Source organism: Dromiciops gliroides, chromosome 4 (genome assembly GCF_019393635.1).
Source record: "Dromiciops gliroides isolate mDroGli1 chromosome 4, mDroGli1.pri, whole genome shotgun sequence".
NCBI lineage: Eukaryota > Metazoa > Chordata > Mammalia > Microbiotheria > Microbiotheriidae > Dromiciops > Dromiciops gliroides.
The window spans coordinates 134,762,491-134,786,908 of record NC_057864.1 but is presented as its reverse complement, the minus strand read 5'-3'; the positions used below and the strand labels follow the sequence as shown (position 1 = coordinate 134,786,908).

Below are 24,418 nucleotides of genomic sequence, written 5' to 3'. Positions count from 1 at the left end.
TATTACATCTTAATGAATTAATGAAGACTTTAGAGGAAACTGGGAAAAGCTTGATGAACTTATGTAGAGTGAAATAAAGAGAACTAAGAGGAGATCAATTTATACAATGACAACTACATTATACAGAAACTTTGAACACCTTTAGACTCTTAAAAAATGTAATACTGATGAACCAGTATTCTATAGGTCAGATACCTACTTCCTGACATGAAATGATTGATTAAAAATACCAAATGAAATATACATTTTTGACATGGTTAATGAGGGAATTTGCTTCATTTAACTATGTATATTTGCAATGAAGATTTTAGTTTTAGTTTTAGTTTTTTGCTGTTGTTATTCAATTGAGGGAGAGAGTAGAGAGAAAAAATAGTGCTTAATAACTTGAATAAATAAAATTTAAAGAAAAAATGTGACTGGTACAAACTATTAATTTCCCTGCTTCATTCATGCCATGTTAAGGGTGAGGGACAGGCAGGAATCACATCAAAGACTTAAAATCAGATTTAAGTAAAGGCATGCTCATTCACATTTTAATGGAAAATTTCAAGCACTATGGGCACGTTAATAAAAATGTAATATCTCTTTTTGAACTTCTTCCCAAATCCTGACTATTTGTAGTTCAGATCAAGTTGAAAAAAAGTGTCATGTTGATATGCCAAGTTCATTTTATATAGGTAAAAAACTATGAATGCCATTTCAGAATATTTTCAAATGCATAAAATAAAAACACAGGATTACAAAGGAAACTTACATTGTAATTATATATATATATGTATATATAAAGACATAAAATGATAGAGACACTTAGACTAATAGATGGGATGATCTGGAAAGGTTTCATGTAAAATGAGGTACTTGAGCTGCATCTTGAAGGAATAGAAAAGAAATTCTATGAGGCAAAGGTAAGGAGAGAGTGCATTTCCTCCTTGCACAGACATGGAGAGGAGAAGAGTACTGTATTCCAGAAACAAAAAGATCAATTTGGCTGAATTGTGGAGTGCAAGAAGACAAGAAATGAACAATAATTCTGAAAAATAGTGTGGGTAAGGTTATAAAGAGCTTTATAAATAGATAGATAGATGATAGATAGATAAGTAGATAGATAGATAGATGATAGAAAGAAAATAAAGAGCTTTAAGAACAAACCAGAAAAGTTTATATTTGATCCTAGAGGTAAAAGGGAGCCACTAGAATGGATTGAGATGGGCAATGACATGGTGAGATCTGCACTTTCAAAGAAGATCACTGGGAGGGTAAAAAGCACAGGAAGATGGACTAAAGTGTGGAAAAACGGGGCAAGAAGACCAATTAGGAGGTTGGTCAGTCAATTAGCATTTATTAAACATCTACTATATGCTAGGCATTGTGCTAAATACTGGAGACAGAAAGACAAAGACATTCCAATTTCTTAAGGAGCATGCAATCCAAACTAGGAGACATATAAATAACTATACACAAACAAGATAAATACATGAAAATTTGGAAATAATCAACAAAGGATTGGGAAAGATTAGACTTTAGCTGAGACTTTAAGAAAGTCAAGAAGCAGAGATAATGAGGAAGAACAATCTAGGTATGATAGATAGCCAGTGAAAATGCTCACTCAGGAAATGGAGTGTCTTGTGCAAGGAGGCCAGTGTCCCTAGATTTCAGAGTATCAGGGTGATAGGAAAGGGGCCGGGGAGAGAAACTGGCATAGAGAAGGAGGAGAGAAGGTTTAGGGTATAAAAGGACTGGAAAGGTGGGAGACGGGGGGAATCAGGTTATGGATGGCTTTATATACCAAACAGGATTTTATATTTGATTCTGGAAACAATGAGAAGCCACTTGTTGTGGTTCCATCAGGTTTGACTCTTTGGGGTTTTCTTGACAAAGATACTGGAGTTATTTACTGTTTCCTTCTGCAGCTCATTTTACAGATGAGAAAATGGGGGCAAACAGGATTAAGTGACTTGCCCAGGGTCACACAGCTAGTAAATGGCTGAGGCCAGATTTTAACTCAGGAAGTCTTCCTAACTTTAGGCCTGGCACTCAGTCCATTGTACCACCTAGCTGCCCAGGGAGTCACTAAAGTTGACTAAATAGGGAGATGACATAATCAGATGGGCTTTGGGAAAATAGATTTGATCACTAAATGGAGGCAACCAGTAGTTGCAATAGTCCAGGCAGGAGATGATGAGGGCCTGCATCAGGATGGTGGCAGTGTCAGAAGAGAAAAAGGGGGCATATACAAGAGATAATATGAATGTAAAATCAACTATACTTGGCAACTGATTGAATAGAAAATAACATTTAGGTTACAAGACAGGTATTAGAGAAGTTATGAAGAGTGGAGGACATAGAAAGGAAAGATAATGAGTTCAGTTTTAGACATTTCGAATTTTAAGATGTCTATGAAGCATTCAGTTAGAGATATCTGATGGACAGTCAGAGTTGTGAGACTGGAGGTACAAAGAGAGGTTAGGGCTAGACAAATAGTTGAATCCACGAGAGGTGATGAGGTAACCAAATAAAACAGCTTAGAAGGAGAAGAGAGCCAGATCAGAGCTTTGGGGGAGAAGGAGGCTGTTGCAATAACTTGGACAATAGGTGAAGAAAGCCTGAACGAAGGTGTAAAGTGTATGAGTAAAAAAAATTTGTCTGATGTAAGAGATACTGGGGAGGGGGAGCAGCTAGGTGGTGCAGTGGATAGAGCACTGGCCCTGGATTCAGGAGGACCTGAGTTCAAATCTGGCCTCAGACACTTGACACTTACTAGCTGTGTGACCCTGGGCAAGTCACTTAACCCCCATTTCCCTGGGGAAAAAAAGAAACAAACAAAAAAAAGAGATACTGGGGAGGTAGAAATGGCAAGATTTGACAGCTGACTGTATATGCAAAATGAGGGAGAGTGAGGAGTTGAGGAGTTTGACAAAAAAGCAAACCTGGGAGATTGGTAGAATGTCAGTGTATTTAACAGAAATAGAAGTGGGTTTAGGGAAATGATAATGAATTCCTTTTGGATGTGCTGAGTTTGATATGGCTCCAGAATAAGGAGAATGAGCATACCCTTCCTTCCACACACAAATAAATTATGTCAATAAAGGGAATAGGAATAGGTTTGTGACATTAAATGCCATTCTAGGAGATACATAATTTTATATAGTTTGCTCACATTCCAAATTTTTTAATTTTGAAAATCCTAAACCTTATTGCCTTAGTATCCCATTGGCAACAATAACCCTGGACACTCTCTGGCAATGAGGAAAACCCTAAGTTTCAATTTTCCACATATTAATATAAATTTTCTACAATAAAATTTTCATTTTGAAAGTAATTTGGTCATGAGAAACCAAAGCCCTAAATAAAAAAATGGACTATATAAAGAAAGATGTTATTCCTGTTTTCAGCATAAGCATTTCTCTGAATCCTGTCAAATCTCTATGCACCAAAACCTATCTCCTAAGAATAAAACCTCAATATATTTTAAGGAAAATTATTTACCTCTCTTGTTTTAAATTTCATTAAAAATTATATTTTGTCTTTATTGGAAAATATTCAATATATAAAAATTACATGAAGGATTTAATTATTAATGGAAATAAATGATATGTATATATGTGTGTGCACATATGTGTATGTATGTGTGTGTGTTTGTGCATATAAAACTGCCCCATGGGGTTAAATGATAGGAATGAGAAGTTTATTTGTAGTAACTTATGAAATAAATGAAAATAAAATATATAAAAAGTACTATTTATGACATAGTATTTAATTCACCTACTAATAGTTAAAAACTATTCATAAGTATGATTTATATTGAAAGATTTTAAATATGACAAGCTGGACTCCTGAGCAATTTTTTAGTTATAGAATTTAAGGGGGGGCAGATAGATGGCGCAGTGGATAGAGCACTGGCCTTGGATTCAGGAGGACCTGAGTTCAAATCCAGCCTCAAACACTTAACACTTACTAGCTGTGTGACCCTGGGCAAGTCACTTAACCCCCATTGCCTCACTAAAAAAAAAAAAAAGAATTTAAGGGAAAACTTTTTAAAGTCCAAAGACTATATACATTTTCCTAACACTAGACTATACCTGGCAAAGGCAAGGCCTATGCCTACAATATTTCACTATAATTTTCTCTATTATTTTCATCTAATGCAAGAGTTCTTAACTTCAGGTCAGTGAATTTTTTTTAACATTTTGATCATTAAATCTCAATATAATTAATTGCCTTTGTGATTCTATGTATTTTACTTTAGGTATTTAAAAACATTATTCTCAGAAGATAATTCCACCAGACTGCCAAAGGCCTGGGTTAGGGGGTCCATGGGACAACAAAGGTTAAGAACTTTTCTCCTGGGTCCTTTCTATTCTGACATAAATTGGTCTCTTGAAAATACCACTGAGTGAGTAGAATTAAATGAATTCAACAAGACTTTTAAAAAAGATTTATATTTTGGTTAACTGAATACATATTTATGACATTTGAAAGATAGTTGTAGTTAATGAAATTCTTTCTACTTCTCATAGTGATTTATTTTAAGCTTCAGATTAGTTTATCTGGCATATAAGTTTAGGAGTATCAAGAAGAGCAATCAATTTACTTTATGCACAATCAATTTAATTTAAAATATATAACATCTCAATTTTTTTACTTTAAAAACATTAAAGATATCTATAGGAATTATAACAATGCAAAGAAAATGCAATAAAAGCATAAAACTAATGTACACAAACAAAAAATGTAACTGTTTAAAACTCTGCAAAGCACTTTACATTATCATTATTGAGATTCACATCAACCCTATAAACTAAGAACTCTCAATGGTTATTTACTGTTAGAAAAGATTTTGACCCAAGTCTTCCAAAATCAAAGTGCAGAATTCCCTCTATCCACTATGACATGTTGCCTCCATAAAAACAATGAAGCTAGGTCTCCCCAACAGTGAAAACAATATATTGCTTAACTTTTTTAGATACCTATTTTATTTCATTGTTGAACTTCTCAAATAACTGTTTCCTACCTCTGTCTCTTCACTACTTCCGATATTCCCTGAAATTAGACTTTTTCCACAGTTACTATTCTCCTAGGTGTTTCCATACATGTGGTACTCTGGTATGGGTCTATTACCTCTTCTTGCTCTGGTGTATAGCCTATGTATAAGTTGGAAGACTTCTGGGTACATTCCTAGCAGACCTTATGCTTATTCTGTGTGCTGACCACCACCCGAATTCGGTAGCTCTAAGGAGAATTAGCTTGCAGTCTCTTCTGTTTTGGTCCGAAGATCAAACACCAGCAGCTCCTCTGTCTACCTTCCTTCCCCGTTTCCCTCAGAAAAACTCTCCTCTCCCTCTTACTGACTCCAACTGTCTAACTGTCTCTCCCACAGGAAGGAGCAGTTCTTAGTTATGCTGAGTCTCCAATTGGCTCAGTACACCTACATGGGCTGTCTCTATTATAATCTGGCCAGGCCCATGTGGGCGTGGGGGAGCTATTAGGGAAAGCTTAGTTACTTAGTTTCAATAAATGTTCCCTGTGGTCAGAGTTCCTCTTGGCTGTTCAGTTATCTCCCAAAGTACACACCCATCTTCTCTTAGGCTTTTAAGCTTACTTTTTTTTTTCCAGTCTGACCATAATAAAGCAAAGATAGGGTTATGAAAACCCCAAATCACAATTAATTCCTTACATGCTCGCTAAGTGGATCAGAGAATGGTCAGCATAGAGTTGACAACTGAATCCATGGGAGTTTATGAGATCACCAAGTACAGTAATACAGTAGAAGAGGGCCCAGGACAGAGTCCTGTAGGATGCTCACCATAGTAATTCATGAGCATGACCTGAATGGAGTTCCAGCCAGATAAACTGAGGAATGGTTAGGAAGGAGAAGAACCAGGGGAGAGGCCAAGATATTATAAGTGATTTGACCAAAGTCACATAGGTTGTAAGGAGCATAACCAGGATTTGAGGTAAAGTGAACTATAGGAAATCTAAAGTAATGAGTTTTTCTTGCTTTTATTTACTTTTTCTCATAAGAAAACTATGTAGGTATATATTCTGAAGATCTTGAGTTGGGATTGCTTAGAATTATTAAATTCAAATTTATGTTTATTAATGCGGGATGAGCATTTTATTATTTTACAAATAGCATTATTTTTTGTATAAATAGTTTATCTTTCAGACATTTAGCTCTTATAATTTAAAAAATGGAGATGGTTATAAGAAATTGTCTTATGTCAGGCAAATATTTGTGTTAGAAGAGATGTCTTAAGTCACCAGCTTTCTGCATCCCTTCTAATTTTGGATGCACTGCTTCTGTTTGTACAAAACCTATTTAATTTAATGTAATCAAAATCATCCATTTTGCATTTCATAATATTCTCTATCTCTTGTTTGTCATAAACTGATCTCCTTTCCAAAGATCTAAAAAGTAGACTATTCCTTCTTCTCCTATCACTCTTATGTCTAAATCATGTACCCATTTTGACCTTATTTTAGTATAAGGTGTCAGATGTTGGTCTGTGCCTAATTTCTGCCATACTATCTTCCAGTTTTCCCAGCAGTTTTTGTCAAATACTGAACTCCTATCCCAGAAGCTGGGGTCTTTGGGTTTATCAAACAGTACATTACTAATGTCATTTACTACTGTGTCTCCTTTGCCTAACCTATTCCATTGATCCTCCACTCTATTTCTTAGTCAGTACCAGATAGTTTTGACGACTGCTGCTTTATAGTAGAGCTTCAGATTTGGTACAGCCAACCCACCTTCCTAGCTCTATAAAATAATTTTTAGGTAGTCTGATTGGTATGGCACTGAATAAGTACATTAATTTAGGTAGAATTGTCATTTTTATTATATTAGCTTGGCCTATCCATAAGCAATTGATATCTTTCCAATTATTTAGATCTGACTAATTTGTGTGAAAAGTGTTTTGTAATTGTGTTCATAGAGTTCCTGGGTTTGTCTTGGCAAGTAGACTCCCAAGTATTTTATATTATCTACCATTACTTTAAATGGAATTTCTCTTTCTACCTCTTGCTGCTGAACTTTGTTGGTCATGTATAGAAAGGCTGATGATTTATGTGGATTTATTTTATATCCTGCTACTTTGCTAAAGTTGTTCATTGTTTCAAGTAATTTTTGAGTTGAGTTTTTAGGATTCTCTAAGTATACCATCATATCATCTGCAAAGAGTGATAGTTTTGTTTCCTCCTTGCCTATTCTTATTCCTTTAATTCCTTTTTCTTCTCTGATTGCTAAAGGTAACATTTATAGTTCAATATTAAATAATAGAGATGATAATGGACATCCCTGTTTCACCCCTGATCTTACTGGGAAGGCCTCTAACTTATCTCCATTACATACCATAGGCAGCTTTTGAAGGACCTCCCCTTTTGGGGAAGGAAAGATTGAATGCTCCCTGAAAGGAGGTGGATGGTGCTTCCAGAACGCTACACGTCTTCCGGGACTCGGCCTTTTTTTCGTTCTTGGCCCTTGTGGTGGTGGTGCATGTTAGCTATTTCTGGTGGCAAGAGCAACTGTAAACTTTCAGGTTTGGTGAGATAATTACAGAAAACCCTAAACTCCTTTGAACTAGCTTAACTGGAAATGGTCTGGGCAGTGAATAGGTTAATCTTAGAGGTAAGAATATTTATCTGGGGGCAGCTAGGTGGCGCAGTGGACAGAGCACTGGCCCTGGATTCAGGAGTACCTGAGTTCAAATCCGGCCTCAGACACTTGACACTTACTAGCTGTGTGACCCTGGGCAAGTCACTTAACCCCCATTGCCCCGCCAAAAAAAAAAAAAAAGAATATTTATCTATATTTCTATTTTCCTATTTCCTTATCTTTGATTTTTATTAGTTTCACCTTTGTTGTTTAATTAATTCCCAAGTTATAAAATCTGATCCTTTTGTGAACTAAACCTTAAAGGCTCCCTTCTTATTGGCCTGGGAAAAATATCTAAAAAGGGCAGTTCAGAGGGGAGGGTAAAGCTAAAAGGTCCCTCATATTTCCAGGACCCCAATATTAAGGCGAGTCACCCAAATAACTCTTCGTATATCAAATTTTGGCCCTCACAGTAGATACTGCTTATTATTTTAAGGAAAGCTCCACCTATTCCTAAGCTCTCTAGTGTTTTTATTAGGAATGGGTGCTGTATTTTGTCAAAAGCTTTCTCTGCATTTGTAGAGATAATCATATGATTTTGGTTAGGTTTCTTATTGATGTGGTTGATTATGTTAATAGTTTTCCTAATGTTAAACCAGCCCTGCATTCCTGGTATAAATCCCACCTGGTCATAGTGTATTATCCTGGTGATCACTTGCTGTAATCTCCTTACTAATATCTTATTTAAGATTCCTGGGTTTGTCTCTTTTTGTGGTGGCAAGGAAATGGAAATTGAGGGGATGCCTATCAATTGGGGAATGGCTGAAGAAGTTGTAGTATATAAATGCAATGGAATTCTATTGTGCTATAAGAAACGATGAGCAGGAGGAGTTCAGAGAAACCTAAAAGGACTTGCATGAACTGATGATGAGTGAGATGAGCAGAACCAGAAGAACATTATACACTGGATCATCAGCATTGTATGTTGATCAACTGTGATGGACTAGATTCTTTTCACCAATCCACTGGTACAGGCACGTTCCAGGGGACTCATGATAAAAAGCGCTCTCCAAATCCAGGAAAAAAAAAAGGAACTGTGGGATATGGATGCTAATTGGACCATACTTTTGTTTTTGGTGTTGTTGGTTTTCTGTTTTGAGGTTTTTCCTTTTTGCTCTGATTCTTCTCTTGTAACATGACTAGTGCAGAAATATGTTTAATGTTATTGTGTATATATAACCTATATCAGATTACCTGCTGTCTAGGGGAAGGAGGGAGAAAAATTTGAAATTGTAAATCTTATATAAACAAATCTTGAAAACTATTTCTACATGTAACTGGAAAATAATAAAATATATATTTTTAAAATTTTATTTATTTATTTATTTTGGTGAGGCAATTGGGGTTAAGTGACTTGCCCAGGGTCACACAGCTAGTAAGTGTTAAGTGTCTGAGGCCAGATTTGAACTCAGGTCCTCCTGAATCCAGTGCCGGTGCTTTATCCACTGTGCCATCTAGCTGCCCCCAATATTTTTATTTTTTAAAAAAGTAATATACCTTCTCTTCAGCTTCTTCACATGGCACCTTCACAAAAATAGACCATGTATTCATTATGGCATAAAACCTCACAACCAAATGAATAAAAAATAAATTCATTCTTTTCAGATCATAATGCAATAAAAATTTCGTTTACTAAAGGGCCATGGAAACACAGATTAAAAATTAATTGCAAACTAGATATTCTAATCCTAAAAAATGAGTCAATCAGAGAAAAAAATCATAGAAACAATCAATAATTTCATTAAAGAGAATGACAATGAGACAACATATCAATATTTATGGAATACAACCAAAGATAGAAAAATGTATCTCTCTAAACACTTAACTTCAATAAAATAAAGACCAGATAAATGAACTGGGCATGAAATAAAAATTAGAAAAGAAAGAACAAATTAAAAACCCCAATTAAACACCAAATTTTAAATCCTGAAAATTAAAGGACAGATTAATAATATTGAAAGTAAGAAAAACATTGAACTAGTAGCTGATTTTATGAAAAAAATAATAAAAGAAGCAAACCATTGGTTAATTTGGTTTTAAAAAACCCACCAAATTACCAGTATCAAAAATGAAAAGGTTAAATTCACCACCAATGAAGAAATTAAAGCAATTATTAGAAGCTAATTTGCCCAATTATATACATATACCAATAAATGGATGAATATTTACCAAAAAAAAATTAATTGCACAGATTAACAGAAGAGGAAATAGAATGCTTAAAATAACCCTATCTTAAAGAACCTGAACAAGTCATCAATGAGCTCCCTAAGAAAAAATCCCCAGGACCAGATGAATTCACATGTGAATTCTGCCAAACATTTAAAGAACAATTAATTCTAATACTATATAAGCTATTTGGAAAAATAAACAAAGAAGGAATCCTACCAAATTCCTTTTACAAGACAAATATGGCGCTAATATCTAAACCAGGGCTTCTTAAACTTTTTCCATTTACAACCCCTTTTCACCTGAGATATTTTTACATGACACCGGGTATATAGGTTTGTAAAATAGGCATGAAAATCAAACATTTACTGCCAAATTTTTTGTGACCCATATATTCAGTTACACAACATCATATGTGGTCGCAACCCACAGTTTAAGAAGTTTTGATCTAAACCATGAAAAGAAAAACTAGAAAGGAAACTACATACCAATTTCCCTAATGAATACTGATGCAAAAAATTAAATAACATCCTAGCAAGGAGATTATAGCAATATATCAAAAGATCATAAACTATGAACAAGTGGAATTTATACCAGGAACACAGGGCTGATTTGATATTTGGAAAATTATCAGCATAATTGAAAATGTCAATAACTAAATGAACAGAAAACATGATCATCAATTGATGCAGAAAAGGGTTTTTACAAAATAAAACACTCTTTCCTATTAAGGACACAAGAAAGCACAAAAATCAATGGAGCTTTCCTTAAAACGATAAGTAGTATTTATTTAAAATAGTCTGCAAACATTAAGTGTAATGGGGAGAAGCTTTCCAAATAATATCAGCAGTGAAACAAGAATGCCCATTATCACCACTATTATTCAATACTTAATAAAAAATACTAGCTACAGCAATAAGAGAAGAAAAAGAAATAAAGGATTAGAATAGGCAACAAGGAAACAAAACTATCACTCTGTAGACAATACGATGATGCACTTGGAGAATCCTAGAGAATAAATTAAAATATTAGTTGAAATAATTAACAACTTCAGCAAAGTCACACAGAATAGAATATAAGCCCACATAAATCATTAACATTTCTATATATTACCAACAAACAAATACCAACAGCATGAAACAAAAAGAAATTCTATTTTAAAAAGCTGCAGACAATACAAAATACTTGGGAGTCTACTTTCCAAGACAAACCCAGAAACTACATGAATACAACTACAAAATACGTCAAACTAATAAAGTTAGTTCTGAACAATTAGTAAAATGTGTTACCTGCTTAGAGATAGGCTAAGCCAATATAATAAAAATGACAATTCTAACTAAATTAATTTACTTATTCAGTGTTTGATAAGTTGTTATGGTATGACAGAGGATCAGAATCTCCTTAAAAAGAGTTACAAATGCACAGGTGACATTTGGTATTTGGTATTGCCTGACCAGGAGAAATCTTGAAGTCAAGTATGATTGGGCAATTACAAAAAGGGCTATGTAGGTTTTGATAGCTATCTGGACTTTTTATTAAGGAATTCTCCTTTGGGTTCCATAGGTTCCAGCTAACTATGCTTAAATGTCCAACAATCATAATTTATGTGTATTCTTTAAAATCTACATGTAGAGGGGCAGCTAGGTGGCACAGTGGATAAAGCACTGGCCCTGGATTCAGGAGGACCTGAGTTCAAATCCAGCCTCAGACACATGACACTTACTAGCTGTGTGACCCTGGGCAAGTCACTCAACCCCCAATGCCCTGCAAAACAAAACAAAACAAAACAAAAAAAAACACACAAAAAACCTACATGAAGAACTAAAAAAACAAAAAAACAAAAAAGAATATAATTAAGACAAATAAGAGATACAGTGATGAACTTAAAGGAATAATCAGTGAAAAAATACTTTTTAAATGTATGATTTTCAAGAGTTTACTTCAGATATTTAATTCTACAAACCAAACAGGAACACATTCCACAAATGAAAACCTTAATTGAAAACTTTTCACAAGAAATTATTAATACTACTATGGTGATTCAAATACTATGAACTGTTCCAGCATCTCTCAAAAAGCTCTGCCATTTTTTAAAATTCTAAAAATGCACCCATAGTAATAGATTCTGGGGCATTTGGGGAAAAGAGAAAGACAATAACAAATTGGTCAAAAATGACACAAACTTCCTAGCTGAAAGGCTATTGTGCAGGCAATTAGTAAAAGAGGAAGCAAAGCACAAAACAAATGAATGAGAAAAGCTGAACTTGTAATGAAAGACCTTATTATAGTTCAGAAACATTATTGTAATAAAGGAGCAATGCACTCCATAAAACTTAGAAACAGGCAACCTCACTTTTCTTCCTCTGTTTTTCATTTTTTTCACCAGCACTCTCTGCTTATGTACTATTCCCCATAAAGGACTCCTCTCCATTTCCTCCTCGAGATACAGGCCCATGTTCTTCCTCTGGATCTGGTCTTTATTTCATCTTTGTCAAATTATACAAAATTACTAGGAATATCCTCTAGTGAAGCCCTGTAGAATGCCTCTTCTTGACACAGAGAAAGTGCTGGGCTCTCCAGTACTATGACAGTGAAGTTTAAGTTCTATAAGGTTCTACAGACCTGGAAGAACATTAAGTAGAGTGCAGTAGTCAAACAATCAACAAGCCCTTTTAACAGTCTACTACAGTGTGCCCTAGGAATACAAAGACAAAATGAAATAGTCCCTACTCTTGAGAAGCTTATCCAGGGGAGAACATATGTACACATATAAGAGACACAAGATAATTGCAGGGAAGGTAGAGAAAAAAGCTTTATATATAAAACAGCACTTGGGTCTTGAAGGAAACTAAGTAGTTAAAGAGAAGTAAGGCTAGAAAGGTGGACTAAGGCCAAGTTGGGAAGGGCTTCAAATACCAAAAAGAAGAATTTCTGTTCAATCCTACAGGCAACAGGGAGCCCTGGAATTTACTAAAGAGGAGAGGGACATCCTCAGATTTGCACTTGAAGATCATATCAGTCATTAATATGGAAATGTTTTGTATGACATCACATGTATGATGGTTATCATACTACTTGCCTTTAAATGGGCAGGGGAGGAGCTGGCAAGACGGAGAGAATTTAAAGTGAACTTAAAAAAAAAAAAAGGATCATATCAACTAGTGGAGAATGGATTGTGTAATAGGAAGACTTGAAGAAAGAAGACCAGATAAAAGGTTGTTGTAATAATCCAGGTGAGGGTGCTTGGCTGCAAGAATGGAAAAAAGGGGGGTGGTGGGGGGTGAAGAGGTAGTTTCAAGAAATGTTGGTAGAAACAAATGTTGATGGGCTTAGTATATCTGTTGTATAAAGTCTAGCTAAATTTGGAGAAAGTCATCAACAGGATGGATGCAAATACAGACTTCAAATGTAAAAAGTATAGTACTAACTATGCTAAACTAAATCATGACACTTATTTTTTTCAATACCATCTACCAATTTTGCAAAGATTTTTGCTAAAACTCAACTTGTAACTTTCCATCTTCCCTAGGATCAATTAATTTTCCTTGCAAACTAACCAAAAAAGTATTTTATTTAAATATTTTAACAAATAGACTCAAAACCCAGTGAAATATTATTTGGTGGTTTATAAACAGGTTTTTAAAATTTCATTTATAACTTCAATGGCAGAGATATGAGGTTTATAAAAATAGATAATACATAATATTTTGACCCCCCAAAAATCAACATTTAGGTTTTGTATGTTTTTTTGTTTTGGTTTGGTTTTTATGGTGAGGCAATTGGGATTAAGTGACTTGCCCAGGGTCACACAGCTAGTAAGTGGCAAGGGTCTGAGGCCAGATTTGAACTCAGGTCCTCCTGAATCCAGGGTCAGTGCTTTATCCACTGTGCCACCCAGCTGCCCCAGTTTTGTATGTTTTGCTAGCCATAAAGGTTTTGTCTTAAAGTTAGTAAATGTATTAAAACACAATATATACCTCGAAGGAAATTCATCATTAGTAAGGCTGTATGTAAATCCATATTTTAAAAAATCTTTGTAATTATGATTATTTCTGTCCTGTTCTTTGTCATATCTGATTACAGCATCATAGGTTTTTTCTCATAATTTGGAAGATGAAGAGTAAAGATATCAGCTCTGCCATTTTCTTATGGTAATCTACCATTAGCTTGTGCTCATATTATTAAGTAATCTGTCCCTTTCACGTGTCAATTTAGTTTGAACTCAATAATTTAATAAATCCACATAATCAGGCACATGTAAACCACAGTATATCACAATATCCTGAAAGCTAATGAATGATGGTATACTCTCAACTCTAGTGCATTGTGAAAATCCCACTTTTTTGATCCCACAAAATAGATTATATGTTTTGAAAATATGTTGAATGAGGGCACCCAGGTCAATCCGCATACTAAGTATTAATAAGTCTTAATTTTTCTTATTTATTTACAAAAATATATATATAAATACAAGGTATAATATGTTCTTCTTGTATTACACTTTGAAGAGCACTCATACAATAAATAACTGATCTCAGTCAGGAAGTGTCTAATAAGGTGGCCTTTCTCCTTGCCAAAGCCAAGTGCTCTATATGTGCCCTTGATCCCATCTCCTCCCATCTTTTCCAGGAGACTGTGTTATCAGACACCTCTCCTCATTGTAATGTTCAACCTTGCCCCATCTACCTTTTCCTTCTCTACTACTCTTTACTTGAAAAAAATTTTTTTTTCAAATTTCAAAAGAACTTACCATCCTCTCAAGCTATAATGCTGTATCTTTCCTCCCTTTCTCATTGAAACACCTAGAAACAGCTTCTAAGCTCCTTGCCTCCACTTGCTATTTATTCCATAACCCTTTATAATCTGATTTCAATCAATGAATCTGCTCTCTTTGAAGTTACCAATGATTTCTTAATTACACAAATCTTATATTTTTTCAGTCCTCATCTTTCTTGACCTCTCTGCTGCTGCTTGTGACTAATCCTCCCAACCACACATACTATTTCCCCACCCCCACCCCCAGGTTCCAGATGACACTACTCTGTTCCATTCCTACTCTTACCTTTCAATTATTCCTTCACAAACTCTTTACTGTGTCACAACCCCATGTCTTGTGTTCTAACTGAGGGCATCCCTAAGACTCTGTCTTGATCGTATTCTCTATATAGTCTCTTAGTGATCTCATTTGCTCCCACAGTTTTATTATCTCTACACAGATGATTCACTGCTCTATTTATCCAGTCATAGTAATTTCTTTCCTCAGTTTCAATCCTTTATCACCAAATTGCTTAATGGACATTTGAAACCAGAAATCATATAGATATCTCAAACTCCACATGAACAAGAGAGAATTCATCATCTTTCCTCTGAAACCTAGCCCTTCTCCAAACTTCTCTATGTTTATCAAAATTACTATCATTCTTCTAGATCCATAATCTCAGCATTATCCTTGACTCTTCACTCTTCTTTTCCCCAAATGTCAAATCAGTTGCCAAATGCTGTCATTTCCACTTCAACAATATTTCTCACTTCTGACTCCTTTTCTCACTCTCATAGCTGTCACCTTGTAGTCAGGTCCTCAACTGGGGCAGCTAGGCAGCTCAGTGGATAGAGCACTGACCCTGAAGTTGGGAGGACCTGAGTTCAAATTTCAACTCAGATACTAACTAGCTGTGTTGCTTACTGAAACAGGCATTCCAGAGGGCATAGTGAAAGAAGTAGGTGACATCTGGTGGGAACTTTAGAGTGGAGAAACTTATGGGGGATAGGAATAAGGAATGGAATTGTGATTGATTAGGAATGGGGTTGGGATAATGACCTATTGGGGTGGGTAAAGAATCACTGGGATGTGTAGATATAACCAGGTGAGACTGTTCATCATTGAGTAGAAGGTGTCATCCTTCTCATAGGAGACTGGATATTGGGCTAGAGCATGAGATGGAAGGCAAATGGTGAGATGAGAGGACCTATCTCACTACTTCTCTTCCCTCCAAAGACTGAAGATTAGGCAAGAAACTATGCAGCAGAAGATGAAAGTCAAACCTGTACCAAAGGAGATGGAAATCCCACTCTCCAGCGACTTTCCTCTAACTCCTCAAGGACAGGCACAGCCTAGGGTATCTTTGTAATGGAAGTTCTTGACATCCCAATTGGGAGATTAGCCTGGCAGTGGGAAGAGGAAATTCCTTGAAGGAAGTAATATTACTTAAATACAGAACTGACCATGTCACACCCCTACTCAATAAACTCTAGTGGCTCCCTACAGCTTCTAACATCAAATACAAAATTCCGTGTATAGTTTTTAATGCCTTTTAGAGTCTTGTCTCCACCTATATTTCTAGCCTCGGCATATATTACTTCTCCTGCACTCTGACATCAGTCAAACCAGCCTTCTCTCTCTTCTTCCTATATGCCATTCCATTCCTGTCTTTGCCCTTGTAATCCCTCATTCCTAGAATGCAAACCCTGCATAATTTTGCTCCAAATTCCTCTCTTCCTTCAAAACACAGTTTAAGCCCTACCTTCTACATGAAGCCTTCCCTAATCTCCCCAGTTCCTTGTATCCTAGAACTAAAAACCTTTTAACAATTTTAACTATCTTCTATTTATTCTTCATATCTTAATCCCCCTTTATAATAATGAATTCATTTTAAGCCTATAGGGCAATGATGTCTGCAAGGTCCACTAGGTTCCCTCCCAATCAGTTTTAAGGAGTTTATTTTAGACAAAAAGTTTTGAGTTCAGTCACACTCATTAGCACTCCCTGTTAAAATCCCTAACATTTAGGCTTTCTGCTTAACTTTAGATTTATGCCTGTTAACCCCTGGCTCACACAACAATTTGGCTTTGATTGAATAGAGGAAGAAGAACAGGAAAAGCAGTACAGACCCTTTTGGTTAATTAATACAAAAAAAAAGTGTTCTAACTTAACAAAGCTTTTAAATGGATAGGATAACCCTTACACATTTATTAGGTATTTACTTATATATGTACTTATATATCCCAATGAAGATGTAAGCTCCTTCAAAGTAGATATTGCTTCATTTTTTATTTGTGAATCCACATTACCTAGCATAGTGTACAGGAGTATATAAATAGTACTTAATAAATACTCCTTGACTGATTGACTATTGAGGACTTATATTAAGGTTCTGCCTCTGACTCATACTGGTTATATGACCCTGGGAAAATCACTTAACCTCTCCATGTCCTAAGTAAGTCATTAAGACAAGAAGTTGCACGGGGGCAGCTGGGTAGCACAGTGGATAAAGCACTGGCCTTGGATTCAGGAGGACCTGAGTTCAAATCTGGCCTCAGACACTTGACACTTACTAGCTGTGTGACCCTGGGCAAGTTACTTATCCCTCATTGCCCAGCAACCAAAAAAAAAAAAAGGAAAAAAAAAAAGAAAAAAGACTAGAAGTTATTGTATTGGGAACAAGACTGTGATCTACCAAAGGACAAAGCAACTATTCCTGGCCTACTTGGGCAATTTGTGCCAGTCCATGACATATGCCCAACCTAATCCAAGAGGTCCTCAACCTGTCCCCAACTTGCAAAATGGTACTCTCTCATCTCAGGGCAAGAGGTTTCCGTCCTCAACACAGAGTTGCCTTGGCCTCAAAATGCTTACACCCTCCAAGAGGTCTGTATACAATGGAGAAATAATTTGGTTTCCCCCTCAATTGGTAGACTTCTTTGCCTCTGGAATGGTTCAGACAATACATTGCCAGAAAAGACTTGAGGGGCCAAGTAGAGATATCTCACTTTTTTTTTTATTTGCAGGACAATGGGGGTTAAGTGACTTGCCCAGGGTCACACAGCTAGTAAGTGTCAAGTGTCTGAAGCCAGATTTGAACTCAGGTACTCCTGAATCCAGGGCTGGTGCTTTATCCACTGAGCCACCTGGCTGCTTCCCCTTTTTATTTATTTTTTTGATGTCTCACTTTTTAATAGAATGAGGGAGGTAAAACTATCACTCTATGACTATAGTGAGTGTATATTTACTTGGAAGAAAGAAGATTCCCTTAGATGAGTTGGTGGTATTTCTGAGTCCCTGGATATAGATGACAGAACATCCTTATTTAGCCCCTTCCACATTTATTTGGCATATGCTTATATATGTACTTCTTGTTGTTCTGTCATTTCAGCAGTGTCTGACTCTTTGTGATTGTGGGTTTTCTTGGCAAAGATACTGGAGTAGTTTGCCATTTCATTCTCCAGCTCATTTTACATACAAGGAAACTGAGGCAAACCAGATTAAGTGACTTATCCAGGGTCACAAGTGTCTGAGGACAGACAACTCGGGAAGATGAGTCTTCCTGACATCAAGTCCAGCATTCTATCCAGTGAGCCACATAGATGCTCATATTATGTACTTATAGAATCCCTATTTGGCCCCAGTAGAAGAAGGGTACAATCCATCCACAAAAGCCTCTAAGGCGAGAAAGATTTTGTATCATTCTTCTGTTATGGCCTTCAGAGAGGGCAAGGCTCTAGCAAATGTAGCAGGAATGCTGAATAGGTGGCAGTACAGGAAAAGCTTTGATATCAACTTAGATCAGTTGCATGTAAGAGGCTTATGACCTCTTAGCCACTTTACTATATTTGATGCTGATTCAATGATAAATTGGTGATTGTATCAAAAGTAACCCTGTGTTAGCATTGATGTTCTGAAGCTGTTCCTGGTCATCACTGGCCCCTCACATTGGGAGAAGAAATCTGTGCCTGTACTGGAAGAGTCATCATCTGTGCTGTAACTCTAATGTTCTTGGTGCTCTGGTTCATCTTTATCAGCTTACATTAGGAGACCCATTATGAACTACAAAGATTTGGCATCATTCTCCACATGGACCAGACTATTCTGATTTGATCATTTGTCCTTACAAAGGGAGAAGAAAACCCTAGGGTCTCTGATTTGTTCTTCTCCACATTTTCTTCCTTCTCTTTTCTCCTTCTCATTAAGTTGATTATTGGAGAGCTAGGGTATAAATTTTGTGTGTGTATGTGTGTTAAAGTAGGTGATTGTTTTTTCTTAAATTCAATAAAACTTTATTTTATTCTTTAAATATACAATCCATCTCTCTACATTTTATAAAAACGAATATTTGAAATATTATATTCAAATATCCAAAAAATAGAATAAAATTATTTCTAAGAATAGCAATAGGACTTAGCATAGGAAAAGATATTATAGGAAAGTATCTTATACAACGGAGTCATCTAATTCTTCATTAATTTAATTGTATTATTGAAGTATTTACCATACATCATTTTGCATTAAAAGTCAGAATTCAAGACAAATCATCTAGAATATTTAGATTACCTTCCATTTCATGGTAAATAACATGTCTAAAAACTGAAGAATTAGTTTACAAAGAGAAGCCAAATTCACACTACTTTACTCAAGCTAGTTGAGCCAACTACTTCCAACATATCAGTTATAGAAAGACTTACAGATGTAGGCTAATATTTATTTCATGGATGGGTTGACTGTCAGTCACTAAAAAGGATTTCTCCCCAAGAGTGCAGTATTTTATTTCAGATTCTGCCAGTGGAAGTGTTGGAACAGATGTTGGCAGACTATGACATACAGTATGTCTTTAAAACTTGTTCGGGTGTGAAATTTCATAAGGTCAAAAAAATGCTGCATTTTGATCAAAGGATAAAGGAGCTCTGCCTTACTAAATTTTTATAAATTATTTTAAGCAAACCAATTGCAAGTGCCATTAAAATATAGAGCCTAAGGCAATGCATTCAGGTTGAATATAATATGTCAAAAGAATACAGACCTCAGGCTGCAAGGGACATTAAGGATCTTTTAGTCTAACCCCCTAGTTCTGCAGATAAGGATATTGAGGCCCTGAGAGATTAAGTGATTTGTTTGGTCAAACAGCACAGCAAAGCCAGAATTCAAATTCAAGTCTCTGGCTCTAAGTTCATGAAAGCATTTCTTAGATGTTTAAATTATTAACTAATAACTAAAGATCCAAGAATATGTGTATATGTCATTAAAAAGAACAAACATTATTTCTATGACTATCAGGGATAAAAAATACATTCTTCTGAGAAAAGGTTCATATTTTTAGAACAGATACATTGTAGTTAGGAAAGTAGTTAGGAAATTCAGTTTTTTCTTCTTTCTCTCTTGCTCCTTATCCATGTATCCTGTGACAAGTTCCTTCACATTGATGGATCTTAGTTTTCCTCATTTCAAAATGAGGATGTGGACTTGATAAATGATCTCTAAAGTCCCTTTTGGCTCTAATATTTTAAGATTCTATGACTAAATAAAACAGGTCTTCAAAATTTCCGATAAGAAGATGTCATTTTTTAAAATACTGGATCCATCTGGCATCAATGTTTTTAAAAAGATTTAAATACACAGTGAGATCCTAATAATACACTTAGAAAGTTTTTTATAAAGTCATCTACATTATACAAGATATTTAATGAACCCATGACTTATAAGCATTTCGTTGGCTTTATATGTCTCAGAAATCTCTAATCTAATCTATAGAATAAAAAAAATAACACTGGAATTTACAAAAAACTGGAAAAAATGAAAACGGGTGGGGCTCCTATATACTAATACTGGTTTCTATGTTGTTTTCTTATTTAAGACAGTTCTCATTTCTTTCCCAAATATAACTAATAAATGGAAATACACTATTTATATCAATAAGGATGATCTTGCCATGCTTATTTCTTCATAACTCACTAAATAACTAAATCACTTTATAACTAATTAAATTTACCCTTTAAATGTTTTTAATTTTTAAAAATTAACTCAGGATAGTGCAAATAAGGTGCATTATTATATAAGTACAGAGAGAGACTCTGAATGATTAATCAATAAATTTAAACAGTCTGAAGAGCTGGTTGCTTGATTATCTGAGAGAATAATCTCTTAGTTTGGTTTTGTGCCATTTTACAATCTGGCTAACATTTTCTAAATACTTTTAAATTATAAGTAATTTCAGAGATGATTAGGAAATTAAGAGAAAATGGAAAAGCATATATAAAATGTCTACAGCAATTAATTTTCTAATTTAAAATGTTTCTCCTATTATAGTCACTGAAAAAGTATATGATACTATGAATTTGTTGAGATTACCAATATTTTATCAGAAATTTAGCACCTAAGTTCAGAAGTCGATGCTCCCACTTACTTTAGAAGTACATCTGAAGTACAAATTTAAAGACTCCACAACTATGAGATTCGAATTCATATGAAAATTTACTTCAGAATATCATCATATTCATTTAGACTACCAACAGGAAATTGTATGCTGCTATAATACCTAAAACAAGTATTTTATATTCCTGTTATATATTATACAGAATTCAACGTATACGGTCATGCAAATAACAAAAATATAAGGATGAGTATACAAATGAAATTAACTTACTTGCCACTGAAAAGTTGTTAAGGGGATAAGGTAAATCCACATCTTGAGGTTTCTCCTTATATCCTATGAATGAGCCATCTGTCTTCAAAAGGAAGTATCTTGGCCTCCAGTTTTTTATATATTCTCCTACATGAGGAAAGCACACATGTTAATGCTGAAGAAATGAACAGCAGCTTTTATGTGAAAAATAAATTATGGTACAATGTATGTCCTACAACACTGGACTCCAAAAATTTGGTTGGCCAATTTTCTTTTAACTTTGCTCACAAAAGAAAACATGTGAGCCTACAATTAAGATTCAATAAAAATCCAAATATGTTTTGTTTTAAATCATTTCACACTCTGATAATTCATTTGCACCATTATTCGTACAGAGAATCATTCATCTGAGTACACATTTTGTTCAGTTTTTCATTTTATCACATGGTTGTTAGAACATATTTTCAGCACATTAAGACAAGCCTTCATAATTTATCTACACAGTATCAATTTATTTTTATGTAAAACATTTATCACAACAGGAATGTCTAATAATACTTTTTCCACCTATTACTAACAAATTGTCATTTTCTTAAAAGAAGGCAAAAGAGAAAGAGTATTTTCTCTATCAAATCCCGCTGAAATAATTTCTTTTCAACTACACTGCATTATTGTACACATAGAAATTCCATCGTCTATAACACTACAAAAAAGAAAATAGTGACGCTCAAGCAAAATTGGTTTTAAATGGTATAATTTATTTTGAGACAAGGACTTCTCACCATAAAATGTCCAAAACACCATCTTTGTAAATAGAATGATCTTCAACTACCCTTCAGTTTAAAAAAAAAAAAAAGAAAGAAAAAGATACCAATCAACTAGTTGACAAGCTAAATGACTAACAGAAAATGTCCTAAATTCTGTATAATGAACATGCTCTGTATCTCTATACAAACTTGATTCTTGATAATAATCTAACATTGTCATGGATATTCTATACCCTTAATTTCAATTGCCTGATGTTTCCATTCAGATGCACCACCATTAAGCTAAAAGTCAAGTTCCTTATCTTCCTTCAAAAACTACCTCCTCCTGACTTTGCTAATAGTACTACAATCCTCAGTTGCCTAGGCTCAAAACCAAAGAAACTTCTGAATCTCCATCCAAAATGAATCAACTAACAAATCCTGATAATTCTTCCTTCTAGAATCCAAGGGTTGGCAAACTACAACCAGAAAACCAAATCAATTAAGAAATGGGGAGGACAGTGAGGATATTATACAGCCTGTGAGCTAAGAATGTAATAAAACTTCATTTTAAAATGTAAAAACCATTCTTAGCTAAGGCTGTAGAATAATAGCTGGCAGGCTGCACCAGGCCTTCAGACCATATTTTGCCAAACACTGTGCTCTTCCATCCCAACCATCCTAATCTTACTACCACAACCCTAGTTCAGGCATCATGAGGTCATAATAGGGCTACTAAGAGAGTCTGTATGGTCCTCTGCTTTGATCTCCCCAATCCAATCTATCCTATACGTGCCTCATAGAAGTTTCCTAAAATGTAACTTCTGTTGGCATCATCACTTCCCCATTTAAAACCTTCAATAAATTGACATTCCCTTCAAAATAAAGTACAAGCTCCTCAATCTATCATTCAATATTTCTATAATCTGGTACAAGCAATACAATGCATGGAATGTTGGGCTTAAATTCAAGAAAAAAACAACTTCAAACCTTGCCACGGACAATAACAAGCTGTGTGATCTTGGGCAAACAAGTTAGCCTCTGCCTCAGTTTCCTCATCCCCTCAAGGAGGGGGATGGACTTAATCTTATGATCCTATGACTTCCCTTTGCATCCATTAATTTCTATTTTCCCATAAGGATAATAATAGCACCTACATCCAAGGATTAATTTGAGGATAAAAGAAGCTAATATAAGTAAAGCACTTTGCAAAGCTTAAAGCACTATATGCTAATTATTATTGTTATGCTATGGTTGTGGTTGTTATTCCCCTATATATACTCTACCCCTCAGCCAAACTGAATTGTCCCTCACGAAAAACAGTTCTTTGCTTCTATCTGTAATGCCCTGTTCTCCCCACCTCCCCAGTTTTTCTAATTTATCACTGCACTAACATTATATAGGCAGCTGGATGGTACAGTTAATTGAGAACTGCACCTAGAGATAGGAAGACCATATTTCATACAAGACATCAGACATCAGCTGCATGACTCAGGAGAAGTTACTTAACTTCACTGTCTTAGTTTTCTCGTCTATACAATTGAGATAATAATAGCACCTATCTCCCAGGGTAGTTGTAAGGATAAAAGGATATAATATTTGTAAAGCGCTTTGCAAACTTTAAAGCAATAAATAAAATATAAACGTAAAACCCAATTCATTCTTCGAAATCTGGGAAGCACTCCCTCATCATTCCAGCTGAAAGTGATCTTTCCTAAATTTCCTAAATTGCCACAATACCTTGTACCAATCGCTCTTTATACTTAATACATACTGACTTCTATCATCGTTATTCAAAGAGATCTTTCTTTTCCTAATAGAACCTTAGAATTCCAAAATTTTAAAAGTTTTAAGGAATCTCCAAAGTCATTTAGTCTTTACATGAATAAGAATAACACTCTTATGATGTTCCAAACAAGTGTCATTCAGCCTTTGCTTAAAGACCTTTTCTGATGACAAACCCAGTCCATTTCACTTTTGAACATCTATGTGAAAGAAGGATTATAGAGGATAAAGACTACCACCAGGGAGATAAATTAAGAGACTATTAGGCCACACAAATAGTGAAGAACCAAAATAGGGTGGTAGTTGAGGTTGGATATGAAAAATATGAAGACAGAATGAGGGAGAATTAAGAGTCAAAAACTGATTCGAGGCTAAGAAAAGGTTATCCAATTCACTGATTATAGAATTCATATTCCTTTCCCCAATTATCATGATGAATGAAAAAATATGAAGATATAAATTTTTAAAAAACAAAACAAAGAATAGCTTAAAGCATACAAAAAACCTAACAAGATTCAAAGACAGAAGGTCTAATATCTAAATCTGACTTTTGTATCTCTAGTAATAGAGTCACAAGAATGGAAGACACAAGTGTTCCTACTTTTTTTGGCTAATGATCCTTAATATCACAAAGCATCACTAAAGAAAAATGCATATTATTGAATATGTATAACCTC

The 24,418-nt window shown here is 35.0% G+C and overlaps 1 protein-coding gene across 4 annotated transcripts in view; it reads right to left on the bottom strand.

Moving 5' to 3' along the window:
• The window catches only part of AKT3 (AKT serine/threonine kinase 3), a 388,701-nt gene that overhangs the window by 158,495 nt on the left and 205,788 nt on the right, over nucleotides 1-24,418 (bottom strand). For 3 of the 4 annotated variants that reach the window (XM_044002303.1, XM_044002302.1, XM_044002305.1), the window contains one exon: nucleotides 21,232-21,357. In XM_044002303.1, coding sequence (XP_043858238.1) covers nucleotides 21,232-21,357 — 126 coding nt within the window. Of the gene's footprint in view, nucleotides 1-21,231; nucleotides 21,358-24,418 lie in introns of those variants that run through there. The other variant, XM_044002304.1, reaches the window with a different exon arrangement.